The 12,983-nt window shown below is 40.7% G+C and overlaps 1 protein-coding gene across 35 annotated transcripts in view; it reads right to left on the minus strand.

The window, feature by feature from the left end:
• Positions 1 to 9,205: 9,205 nt before the first annotated feature.
• The window catches only part of LOC117474637 (uncharacterized threonine-rich GPI-anchored glycoprotein PJ4664.02-like), a 38,214-nt gene continuing 34,436 nt past the window's right edge, over positions 9,206 to 12,983 (minus strand). For all 35 annotated transcript variants that reach the window (XM_034120549.1, XM_034120572.1, XM_034120577.1 and 32 more), the window contains 8 exons: positions 12,827 to 12,975; positions 12,412 to 12,698; positions 12,079 to 12,143; positions 11,836 to 11,981; positions 11,132 to 11,727; positions 10,563 to 10,627; positions 10,329 to 10,468; positions 9,206 to 10,095 (listed from right to left, as the gene is read on the minus strand). In XM_034120549.1, coding sequence (XP_033976440.1) covers positions 9,995 to 10,095; positions 10,329 to 10,468; positions 10,563 to 10,627; positions 11,132 to 11,727; positions 11,836 to 11,981; positions 12,079 to 12,143; positions 12,412 to 12,698; positions 12,827 to 12,975 — 1,549 coding nt within the window. In that variant the 3' untranslated portion in view covers positions 9,206 to 9,994. The remainder of the gene's footprint in view (positions 10,096 to 10,328; positions 10,469 to 10,562; positions 10,628 to 11,131; positions 11,728 to 11,835; positions 11,982 to 12,078; positions 12,144 to 12,411; positions 12,699 to 12,826; positions 12,976 to 12,983) is intronic.

Raw genomic sequence — 12,983 nt, forward strand, 5'->3', positions numbered from 1 at the left:
GGGAGACCCAGGGGGATCACCACGTGACCAGCTGACGTCATGCTGAGCAGCTGCATCACGGAGAGGGCTGTCACCACGCTGTGGGATGTGACACGCCGGAGTTTCTCCACTCTCTGCCGCGAGAGCCGCGCTCTCATGCTGGCTGAGTTTAATTCCACTCCCAGATAAATGATTGTCTGGGAGGGAAGAGGACAGATCTTCTTCCAATTTATGAAAACCCAGGCTTGACAGATGTGATACGAGATGTACCGTCTGTAAAGCGATTTCCTCCCTGGAGCGAGCCCGCAATAGCAGGTCGTCCAGATAAAACCACACTCTCATCCCTCCTCTGTGTAGTGGCTCCAGCCTTCTCTACACACTTTGAAAATGTGCGAGGAGCCAGGGAATATCTGAACGGAAGACGATTGTCTGGTCTGATATTCCCTGAAATGAGAAACACAGGAATTTCCTGTGTTTCGGGATGATGGGTACGTGGAAGTATATGCATCCTTCAGGTCTATGGAAGTGAACCAGTCGTCCTGGTAAACACATTCCAGCACCTGTTTGATCGTCAGCATGTGGAATACTGACAGATCGAGGATGGGTCTCATTCCCCCGGTCTTTGTCGGGATTTAGAAAATAACGGGAGTAAACACACCTGATTTTCCTCCCTTTGAGGAACCCTGGAAATAGTATTTTTCAACAGGAGGTCCTGCAGCTCTGAATGGAGCGCAAGACACTGTTCCTGGGATGACAGGAGTGTTTCCTGTATCCCATTGAACTGCGGGGGGGGGAGGGGGGGGGGGAGGCGAACTGCAGAGTGTACCCTCTGCTGATCAGCCTGCTCATCCATCTGTCCATCAGACACATGCGCTGCCACTCTGAGAAATACTCTGAGAGCGGACATACATGCTTGTGATGTGCTGTGGTCGTCATGGGACGAGCCACGCCAGAGCCCTCGCCGCCGCTGCCCGTGAGGCAACCCAAGGTGGGCCTGGACCAAAAGGGCTGCGAGGGAGCCTCCACACTTTGCGTTTTACTCCGGCTCTCATCATGCGGTGCGTACACGCTCAGGGGTTGAGTGGAGATGTGTGCAGTGCTGTCCACATGAGGCGTTATAACGGCACTCGTGGGCTCATTATGACCGTGTTTAGGAGGTATATCTGGGACAGAGGAATGCCGCGAGCTCTGCAGTTTATTAACCGTTTATTAAAAACAGCAGGCTTCTGCAGCGAGCCCTGACGCCGTGGCTGCGGGCGCTGCTGCTGGGGGCGCTCAGCAGGCTGGAGCCAGCTGACATGCTGCCCTGTTCTGCGGCAGTTTCCATGGACTCCACCATGGCGTGGAACTGGGGTCCGAACAGCCCGTCCGGGCTGATTGGAGCATCCAGCAACACTTTCCTCTATCTCCTCCGAAGCCTCAGAGGGCATGGAGGGCTGCTCTGATAGTCTCACTATGGAGTGAGACAGCAGAGCGATGTTGTTCGCCGCTGCAGACGCCTGGAAGGCACACTGATGTATCCGGTCAGTCTGGCGGACGACAACCTGGTCCCCGGGGGAGGAAAGCAAGGGACGCCTAGGGGCCGCCGCCGCCGCTCCCTCCTGGCACTTCCGGATGGCCGGGAAGCGCGGCCAGACCGGTTCACTCCTGACGGTCTGTACCCGGGAGAAACACTCCTGCCACCGGCAAGAGAGCTCTCCTGAGCCGGGGGAACGAGGAGACCTCTCCAGGCGGCTGCCTTTTCGATGATCTCCGGCAGTTCCTGCAGGATCCCGCCTATCGACGGCAGAGCCGTGATGGCGGAAAGAGGGACCGCGGGTCCCGCAGCAGGGCCAGGCCGGCACCGGGCTCCATCTCTGTCTCCTCCGTCCGGGGGAGAAACGGGATGGGGAAACCACACGGTGATCCGTGGATGGAGGCGGGGTAGGAGTCCTCCGACTCCTGCCCAGCACTCGGATCCAGGAACTCAAGGGCTTGGTCCACGGAGTAGGACTTCTGGACTGGCCAATCATCCTCCTCGGCCGCAGTAGCGAGAGCGTCCGCTCTTCGCTATCTGTCGGCCAGAGGGAGACGGGCACAATGACAATGAGCACATGACACCTGCTGGGCGAGAGCTGCGTGCGCGTGCTCCGACCCCAGGCAGGATTCGTCTGGCATGAGGAGCAAACTCTTAACACAACCCTGTGTACTCATGTTTAAGGATCTTTTTCGAGGTGGCTCTTAAAAGAGCCTTTACTCTTTAGTGTCTCTACAGTGCTTCAGTACCGGGGTGCTGAAGAAAAGAGGGAGCAGATTGTCGGGCCTCCTTCCTATTTTTACCGAAAGTGAGCCCGAGGGTGGGGCCCACCTCGCAGGTGGGCGTGGACTACAAGTGTTTCAGTGCTGCACGGGTGCGCAGGGGATTACCCAATAGCGATAGCCTTAGAGGGCGAAGCCTATACGAAATAGAACAGACATGACACAGGTCAAATAAAAAGTTAAACACACAAACTAAGCTCATGACAAAGTATTAATAAGTCTCTGTCCTTCACATCACCAGTATCTAGATTTGAAAAACTTTTAACAATTATTTTCCAGTTGTGGCAATGTCTAGACTTATCTGATTGCATTCGAAGCTTCTCTTCTTATTATTGAAAAAAGAACATACCACAGCCTTGATTGTCGCTATACATACATGAATGATTCAACTTCAAGATAGAGCCTTTCATATCCTAGACCCAGACATAAACAGTGGACGGTGACTGGCAGGTAGAGGATAGATCTTTTCAAATTATTCCTGCAGTTCACACTTCTGGTTGAATTTAAAAATATAACAATGAAACATTTATTGCAAAAAAGATCCAAAGGTAAAATACTTAGAAGTGGAAATAGGAAGATCCTTTGTGGCAGACGCAAAACAAAAGTTAGAACATCATCATGTTGTTACCACAGAGCACACTTCCTTTACATGAAATAAAAACAGGTGATTTAAAACAATCCTTATTAAGGGGTGGTTGGAGGCAGACCCACGTCACTATTATTTGTTATTGTATTACATTTATTCTGATTTTAAACATATTTTTTTCTAGAAGTTGAAAAACATTTGCAGTTGAAGCACTCTTAATATTGCCCTTAATTTACAAAAGGCAACACAAAATATACATACACTTTCTTTAAATTCATTGTTGATCTGCACGTTCATTTGGGTCTTTCCTAGTGTGTGACAGATCCATCCCAGGGGAGGATCCAGGCAGGCAAACCCTGCAGCCAATGAACATGAGGAATGCCCTACGGAAGGAACGGTTGAAGAAACCATATAGGAAGGGATTTAAAGAGGAGTTGATATATCCTAGCCACAAAAATATATCCCAGACAACCACCTCTGTGCTGTATTCAATAAAAGGGTCCACAATGTTGACTGTAAAGAAGGGCATCCAGAAGATTAGGAAAACTCCCATGATGATACCCAAAGTTTTTGCTGCCTTTCTTTCCCTCTTCATAGTGTTTCTGTGTCTTTTTTTCTTGCTTGAATCCTTTCCGACTCCAGAAGCCATTTGGCTTTCCATGGCGCTGATCTGCCTGGCCTGCCGCTTGGCAGCTTTGTAGATCTTCCAATAAGCGATTAGCATGATAGCCATTGGCAAGTAAAAGGCTACCAAGGAAGCCATGACAGCATAAATGCGATTGACCAGGAACACGCATAAATCTTCAGGGATCAGGATGTCCACACCTGCCACATGAAGATCTAGCATTATGGGGCAAAAGGAGATGAGCATGGGAACAGCCCAACATACAAAAATAAGGAGAGCTACCCGACTGTGGGACATTTTTAAAGAGTAAACTAGCGGGTTGCAGACAGCGTAGTAGCGGTCATATGCAATGCAGCTGAGATGGAATATAGAGGCAGTGCAGAGCATGACATCAAGGCTAGAGTGAAGCTGACAAAAAAGGACACCAAAGTACCAGCATCCCTCCACCGTCCGAATCATACTATAAGGCATCACTACCAGGCCAACAAGGCAGTCAGCCACTGCCAGGGACATGACGAAGGAGTTTGTGGGGGACTGCAACTGCTTGAAGTAGGCAATGGACAAGACCACCAGAAAGTTTCCCACCACTGTGCACACGATGCCAACAGAGAGGAAGGCATACAGAAAAATGCGAGAAGCCTGGTTCCTAAATGTAGTACAGGATTGAAGTTCAATCTGAAGAGACGTGTTAGCCTTTTCGAACAATTCCAAGCTGCCGTTATCCATGGTCTAATCAAGCCTGTCAAAACACATAGATACAGTTGTGAGAAATTACTGTTTCAGTCTAATTTTACAGATTAAGTGAGGCATTTCATCACAGTTTGCCTACACTGTTGTATGGTACATTAACAGCGAAAGATTTGACGAACCACCCAGAATTGTGTTTATTATGACCCAATTGCTGCTCCATGGTTACTTCTCATTAGTTAATCTCTAAGTACATTTTAGTTCGATGAAGGAATCACTAAAGTCTGTGGGCTTAAAAAGACCTTGTTTTACTGGAGTTGCCTTATCTAAAATGCCATCTCTATGCTTTGTTTAGAAAGAAAAGACAGATGTTATTTTCATCCCAGATGTTGATATAATGAGGAGAACGATATGTATTTCCCTTTTTGCCTGTGTCTACATAACCAAGAAATGCTCTGACAGAGGGAAGTTATTGATTAGCTTAACGTGCATGGAATTATCCACATTAGCTATCAGGTCTGTTGAATTGGAACTACATTCACACTTTCTCAAAGAGGACTATGAAACCTGCATGTGTTATATTTATACAAGTTTCATTTCTACAGAGCCCTGGAGGGTTCATAGAGAGAAAAATAAATAAAACGAGGCCACGTTTTATTAATTTGTGCGCACGAGATGTAATTCGTGGCCTCAATTTAAATAAAACGAGGCCACGCTTTATGCACGAGATACTTTTTCGTGCGCACGAGATACTTTCTCGTGCGCACGATATACTTTCTCGTTGGCACGAGATACTTTCTTATGAAAAAACTCTTGCGAACGAGAAACTAACGAAATACTTTCTCGTTCGCACAAAATACTATCTCGTGCGCACGAAATAGTATTTTGTGCGAACGAGAAAGTATACTGTATCGTGCGCACAAGATACTTTTTTTTTTCTCCATGAACCTTTAGGGGCTCCGTACATTTCAGCTCATACCAGCAAATAAGTTTAACTCCTCTGGCAATTAAGTTTTACTCATCTGGATTCATGCATTGCTCATTACAGATTATCACACAGCAGAAGACATATGACTGTAATGAGCAGAATTAATAATAATAATAATAATAATAATAGATTTATTTTGTTAGCGCTTTTACTGGTGCTCAAAGACGCTTTACAGATATAGTGAAAAGAAAAGAACAACAAATAAATATATATAGTTAAAGTTAAAGTCAAATAATACAAAAACAATCACACATTAAAAGCCAGATTGAAGAGGTGAGTTTTTGTGAGTTTTGAGAGAATTGCGTGTAATTCTCAGTGCAAGCAAAGTGAGCAGGGAGCAGATGTTCACGCCAAAGTAATAGATTTTAATGAACACCACAGGGACTGTGATAGGAAAATGATGCTGAATGAACATTTTGATTTTAGTTTGGCGTGTACTATGTATACAAATTAGTAAACAAATAAATATGAAATGATACCCATATCTAGGTTCAGGTTTGTAAATCTTACTTTTAGTACAACTTTACTCTATATCTTCTTGTCATAAAGGCTGTTGGTGGGTAAAAAGTGCCAAATACTCTGCAAATCCCCCCTCAGTGAGGCGAAGGGCACTTCGACAGTCATTTTCACAGCCCCCAGCCCCGACACGCCATTTTCCCTTTGTCCTTCTTATAATTTTACCTAATTGAGAAACATCACGTCTGCAAGAATCATAGTTTTATAAGTCTGTTTTCTTTTTGTGTTATGCCTCTGCTATCATCCAAAAAATTAATATCAATTTACATTGAGAGTAGACATTTACATTTACATTTTGCAATCAAGCTTATAAAAAACATTACATTCAGTGTGATGATGTTGCCCATATGCTAGGTGATATTATAAATACCCTGATACATGTTGTACAGAGTTAACAGCCATTTAACAGTTTGGTTATGATTAAAATGCATTCTTGATGACTACATCTCAGTTTTATTTGTGAATAAATAATATTAGAATGATGTTGTTATACAGATTAGGATCAATTATAAGATATTCAAAGAAAGAAGTTACAAAATACGTCTAATTTAATCATAACCCTGGAAAAGCCACATATTATATATCACACATAAACAGGATTCTTCATCTTTCCATATGATTCTATGAAGAGCAGCACAGTGACTACAGATTAGCTTATTTATAGATGTAAGCATTTCAAACAAGGTCTTGGATCTTGGTTTAATAACAAAAACCGGCATTACTAGAACATTTTAAACAATGACACTCACCTGTAAAAAGGAGAGATGATTGTCTGTCTTCATGTCTGAATCGTACTGCACCTTTTACAAAGAGACCAGGGGGATGGGAGGGCTGGGAAGTGGGCGCATGCAACAATAGTCACAGTAACAAAACAACAGTCTCCTGCCATCTCCCCTGCCAATTCAAACTATACTGACAAATATTGTGACATGTTGAGTAAGGACGGACCATTAACCGTATAACTTTGAAATGTGCAGATTTGTACAGCAGTGCGTGAAAATCCTGTCTAAAAAAGATAGGATATTTTATTAAATAGCAAACAATGTAAGAACAGAACCCTAAAGACTATTGATCAATAATTCAATTTTATATATGTCTATGCCATTTTTAGTTTGTTTTTATGCATTTTACTGGTATCTGTGTTCTGTGTGATTTTCTGTGAAATGTCTATGTGAAGTACTATGGACTGCACTTGTTGTATGAAAGGTGCTACACAAATAAAGATTATCATTATTATTATTATTATTATTATTATTATTATTATTATTATTATTATTATTATTATTATTATTATTATTATTATTATTATTATTATTATTATTATTTTTATTATTATTATTATTATTGGAACTCAGTCTGAGTTCACAATGTACTATTCTAAAACATACCATTTATTTTCTCCAGGGTAAGCAGTGCAAACCCTAGATGTTTTTCTTATTTGTGGAATCACTTGTAGTTCTAGTTCTAGAATTCTAGAAGGCATCGTCATTAAGTCCACCATTTTGGCCCAGACTGAAGATACATATTTGTTGGCATACTGTACATGCATGGTCCCCAGAGGGAGTGATCTCTTGTAGTGCCACCAGCAAACTACACATTTTGTTTTTTAGCGAAAATTGCCTACAACTGTAGAATGGAATGGAATGATATTTGATTCAGGCATGTATGTCCCTTTTAGGAGTAATTCATATAAACTTTAACAGGCACACTCACACATACACAGAAACAACCTCTGCTATTTATAAACAATGACCCTTGCACAGAGCTCCATTACACTATGATTTAAAGCGTAATTCTCCCTTTTCTTTGCACCCTGGACATATATGAAGTTTAGCCAGAAACCCCTTCTCTGCTTTTCCAGAACTCCATTACAACCGGATAAACTGAATACATACACAGAGGAATTCACAAAGGGTGGGCACTGCGTACGGGAAAATTGTGATTGCTGTCATTGCTATGTGAATTACTGAAAACAAAAACACATTTGTGCATTACTTATTGATTTTGAAAGCATGTTAAGGACTATAGGTTTGGGAAAACCAAATGGTGTCATGTACCAGCAGCTGAACAGCTACACACATTGACTTAGTTAGCATATGGTAGAAATTCCAAAATCTAGATTACATTCAAAAAATGTGATTATTGTTTGTTTTCGCCTAATACTTGCCAAAATAACATTTTTAATTAATCGGAGAAGGAAAACAAATAAAGAAAAAGGGAAACAAAAATGAATTGTAAATACATATGATTGAAAAAGCATGGATACTCATTGTCTTCCCATAAATGAGTTTTGAATGACTGCATTTTCACTTTCCTATTAACCCTTAAACAGCTCTCGTCATTCCTTTCATGTGTTTCAGTGTGCAGTAGAGCACAGCCAATCCTACCAAGCTTGAATACCTTGGGCCTCAGCCAGTGACAGACGTATCTCAAGTGTGGCGGATATGTTTTAATTAAACATTGGGGGATTTTAATGAAGGGTGCAATAAAAGGCCCATTGGCAGGATAGTACGTGTTTTTTCAGACCAGTCATTCATATGTGTAATGCAAGTGGGTCTAACAGACAAAGTAGACTGGCTGCACAGCTGTTCTTTTGTTTCTGAAAGAGGGGTTGATTTCTGTGCTTTGATGCATTTATTAGGAGGAAAATAAAGTGACCTCTCTAGTATGATTACACATTTCATTAAAGTGTAATATTGATTCATGGTACAACCTCTACTACCATCATGATTTAAATTTGTAATCTATTATTTGTGGACTTGAAAATGCAACAGTGTCTTCTTGATGTGTATATTCATTTTCAAATTTGGTTTAATAGATATGCAATAGCAATCAAACGTTTTTAATTATCATCATACACCGGGACACATTTTAACGAACACATCTGTAAAGTGTTGAGTTAAGTAAAGTTGTTATTTTAATGTCACCTATGACCATGCTATGCCTTTTAGGAATGGGCCCATTGCGTAGCTTTTTGAGTCCTGAGCAATACATCTGCCATGACATAGACGTGTAATACATGTACAGGTTATTTTAAAAAACACCAATATGCAAATGCAAATGCATACAATTCTTCATTCAAGAGCATGACATAAATGGGAATGTTCTTTTTTTCTTATTGGACTTCACTTGTTACTGTTCTTTTTCATTGAAATGGTTTGCTCTGGCTAATTATTTAAATTTAAAATGACGTGAAGTCATGTTCATCATGACCAGAGGTGATGTGAGGGCTTTGTGACCTTGACGAACAGATGTTAATGATTCTTGGTGAAATGCAGCCCTCTTCTGGTGTGCCATTCCTACTGCATGTACATTTCTTTGAACTTAGCAAAGCACTATTAAAATAATGTGTGCACTGCACCCAACATGGAGTCTTTTAATCTGATTAATAAAACCCCACGTCACACAATCAGCCACAAAAGCACTAGGACATACAAGAAAATTAGGACGGACACTAGACTTGTTCCTGCCTCATAGGTTTGTGATGTTTAAAAAAAAAAAAAAAAAATGTAAGGTAACTCCCAAGTTAACATTTAAATACTTTATTGATTAACAAAGATACACATATGTATTATTCCCCTTCTCAAAGTCATACAGGAAAAATGGTGTTAATCAATTCAATGACAATTATTTGTATTGTAATGACATTCTGTGGAAACTAAAATGTTTCCACAAACGACATGGTTTGGGTAAGGGACAGACTAGCATGGTTTAACATGTCCTACACTGGTAGTTTGCCTCAGACGTCATATGAATCATTATTTTTCCACATCAAGATCATTTTACAAAAACACAAGCTTTTGGCACCACGCTACATCACCTGCACACTTCTTCCATCACTCACATTTAACATTGGCATTTAATCTAATTTGTGTCCTGCTTGATCTTTCTATGCTTTTAATTATAAATACATATTTATTACATTATCTTCTATACAGTTTAACATTTGGGTTAAAATGACATGTGACTAATAGTATAAAAATAAGCATTTACAAAACAAATACATTGAATGGAAGCTGTTATAAAAAGCCAAAATAGTATAAAATATGGTATTTTTGATTACTTATCTCAATGACAAGTTATTTTTAAAGAAAAGAAAAAAGAAATTGAATTGATCACAATTGATTGTAACATCAAATGTATAAAATACTGAACAAAATCGTTTGCACACACAGTACACATCCTTTTACCATTTAACATTGTATTGGTAAATATCATTTTGCACACATGTTATGTCTTGCTTTCAGTTTGGTTTCATTGCTTTTTTCCCACTTGATAGCTCTTAGCCAAGTGTATCTGCCTTTGATGTTGGGTATTAGTTTGTCATCGTCAGGGCCACAGCCAGCAGGGTTAGTGAAAACACGACCAATGAGCCCATTGTGGGCCGAGGGGGACTGCTTGACGTGGATGTTGATTCTGAAATATTAGAAAAAGCAAAGTTTGTGGTCAGTGTTATTATCTGGACTAAAACTGAATTCTGAGGCAGGAAATAAAGGCTAAGCTACATCCAAATCTTGAGCCCTGTTATATCTTTAATATACACCAGAGAATCCCAAATATGACATTGTAACATGTGTTTTATTATTTAATAGAACTAAATAATTACACCTTAAATTCATAGTTTGACGTTATAGTTTACAACCACTTACGTGCAGAAACGCTGCCTTGTACAATATTCAGAGATGAAGAGCTAAGCGCAGTGCTGAATTGTGAAGTTGCATCGCTTGCTGTAGGAGTTGAGGTTGTATTTGTGTACACAAGGGTCATGTCAACTTTCACTGATCCTTGCCTAGAATGACAAAGAGAGAAAGCGACACTTAGTGACAGGGAGTAGAAAGGGCAAATGTCTAACAAAAAAGTCAGTGATTGAAAGTAAGTCTTACGTGAATTTGTTAATAATGCTGCGAAGGAAAGATGATCCATAGAGTTTTTGAGCCACTTTGTTTACCTGAAAGAAAACATTACTGTCAATTGCAATACAAAATAAAAACTATGGTCACAAGCATCTATAAGCAGCTTACCACACTTAGTACACACTATGATCTGCGTTAAGGGGAAGTGGCAAACTCGGAGAAAACTGAAAAAAACACCTTTCAATATAATACAGTGATTACTGTAAGGATTATAAAATTGCATATATTCCTTAAACATGGCTGGTGTACATTAAAATACAGCATTAGCTATCTGTTTAAAAAGATCCTGAAGGGTTTTACTACAGACTAAACTTAATTGACAGTTTTGAACATTTCTGTTTGCCTTCTTATGACTGGGATATTTCATTAATGTGGTCTATATCCATTAATGTTAACAGATTAATTTAAAATAGTAGGGATTATTTGATAATTTTTACAATAGAAAACATTTTAAGTGTTTTCCAGTATTCTTATGTTTATTGTTGAAAGAAAATCTAACTTTTTTTGCAGTACACTATCAAAGTGCTAAGGTATCTTACCTCACTGATCACTGTTGCAGCCAAAGTCTTGTACGCAGTTGATGATGAGTCTGAGAGATCTGATGTAAATGTTTGGTTGAGACTCAACTGAAGGCCAAGAGTTCCCTCACTGGATGTAGGAGGATCAGTAGAAGCTGTTGTGGTGGCAGTAGTAGGAGCTGCAGTGGGAGCTTTAGTAGGAGCTGCAGTTGGTGCTGCAGTTGGAGCTTCAGTAGGAGCTGCAGTTGGTGCTGCAGTTGGGGCTTCAGTAGGAGCTGCAGTTGGAGCTTCAGTAGGAGCTGCAGTTGGTGCTGCAGTTGGGGCTTCAGTAGGAGCTGCAGTTGGAGCTTCAGTAGGAGCTGCAGTTGGTGCTGCAGTTGGAGCTTTAGTAGGAGCTGCAGTTGGTGCTGCAGTTGGAGCTTCAGTAGGAGCTGCAGTTGGTGCTGCAGTGGGAGCTTCAGTAGGAGCTGCAGTTGGTGCTGCAGTTGGGGCTTCAGTAGGAGCTGCAGTTGGTGCTGCAGTTGGAGCTTCAGTAGGAGCTGCAGTTGGTGCTGCAGTTGGAGCTGCAGTAGGAGCTGCTGTAGCAGTAGGTGCGGCGGTGGAAGCAGTAGAAGAAGCTGTACCAATAAAAATGGGTTATCAATTAATCTGACACTTCAAAATGCATATAATTTCAATGGATTTATGACCAGATTAATAAAGTTTGATAATTTCCAATTACGTACTTATAGAAACACTGCCTGATATAACGCTCAGGGAGGTAGAGTTGCTTGTTAATGCACTGCTGAGCTGTGAATTAGCTGTGCTTGATGAAGGAACTGAGCTTGTATCTTTAAATGTAATGGTTGTGTCTGCAACCACCGAGCCACTCCTACAATGAAAACACAGAGAGAGCAAAACCTTTTTTAAAAGCAAGTGACTTGCAAATGTCCAGAAAAAATAAGTAACTTAATAAAATGAATTCTTACGTGAATGAGTTAACAACGGAGCGAACGAAAGATGATCCATACAGAGTTGTACACACTTTGTTGAGCTGAAAGAAGACATTATTATCATTTGCATTGCAAAATTGTAGGTAAATTAAGGAATTAAGGAGGTATCGAAGGCACATTTTTGATTTACGGTTCCACAATAAAAATTATGAAGAAAAATAGAAGGACCAAAATATGATATACATCACTGGAAGACCTTTATCAATTATATTTAGTCGCTTAATGATACAATGAATTTCAAACTAATTGTTTATCCTCTGATGCTTTTTGAATTAAATACATTTTAAGCATACTTTTATTTTATCTTACTTCTTTGACCACTTCTGCTGCCAAGGTCTGGAATGCTGTTGAGGATGAGTTTGAGAGATCTGCTGTAAATGTTTGGTTGAGACTAAACTTTAGTCCAAGGGATCCCTCATTGGATGTAGTAGAAATGATTGATGCCATTGTGGTTAAAGGAACTGGTGCAGCAGTGGGAACGGCTGTTGCATTAGGCGCAGCAGATGGAGCAGCTGTTGTGAGTGGAGGTGAGGTGAAGTTGACCAGTGGTGTTGAAGGGGCAACTGTGGTTGGGGTTTGAGTTGGTGCCAAAACAGCTGAAAATAACAATTGTCAAATTAGTTATCATAGCTTTAAAATAGTTATTCTTGTCATCACATATTCAGTTTGTGCTTGTAATAAGAATTTACAAAATTGGATATTTGTACATTATGTGATATCTTACCTGTTGCAGAAATAGAGGATACGTTGATGGTGAGAGAAAAATTTGAGCTGGAAGAAGCAGTTGCCAAAGCTGAAGCCACAGACGTGGCATTTGGCAATGTTGTCACGTCATTGAATATCACTTCAGCATCAACCACAACGGATCCTTGACTGTAAGA

The sequence above is a fragment of the Trematomus bernacchii genome, unplaced genomic scaffold (genome assembly GCF_902827165.1).
Source record: "Trematomus bernacchii unplaced genomic scaffold, fTreBer1.1, whole genome shotgun sequence".
NCBI lineage: Eukaryota > Metazoa > Chordata > Actinopteri > Perciformes > Nototheniidae > Trematomus > Trematomus bernacchii.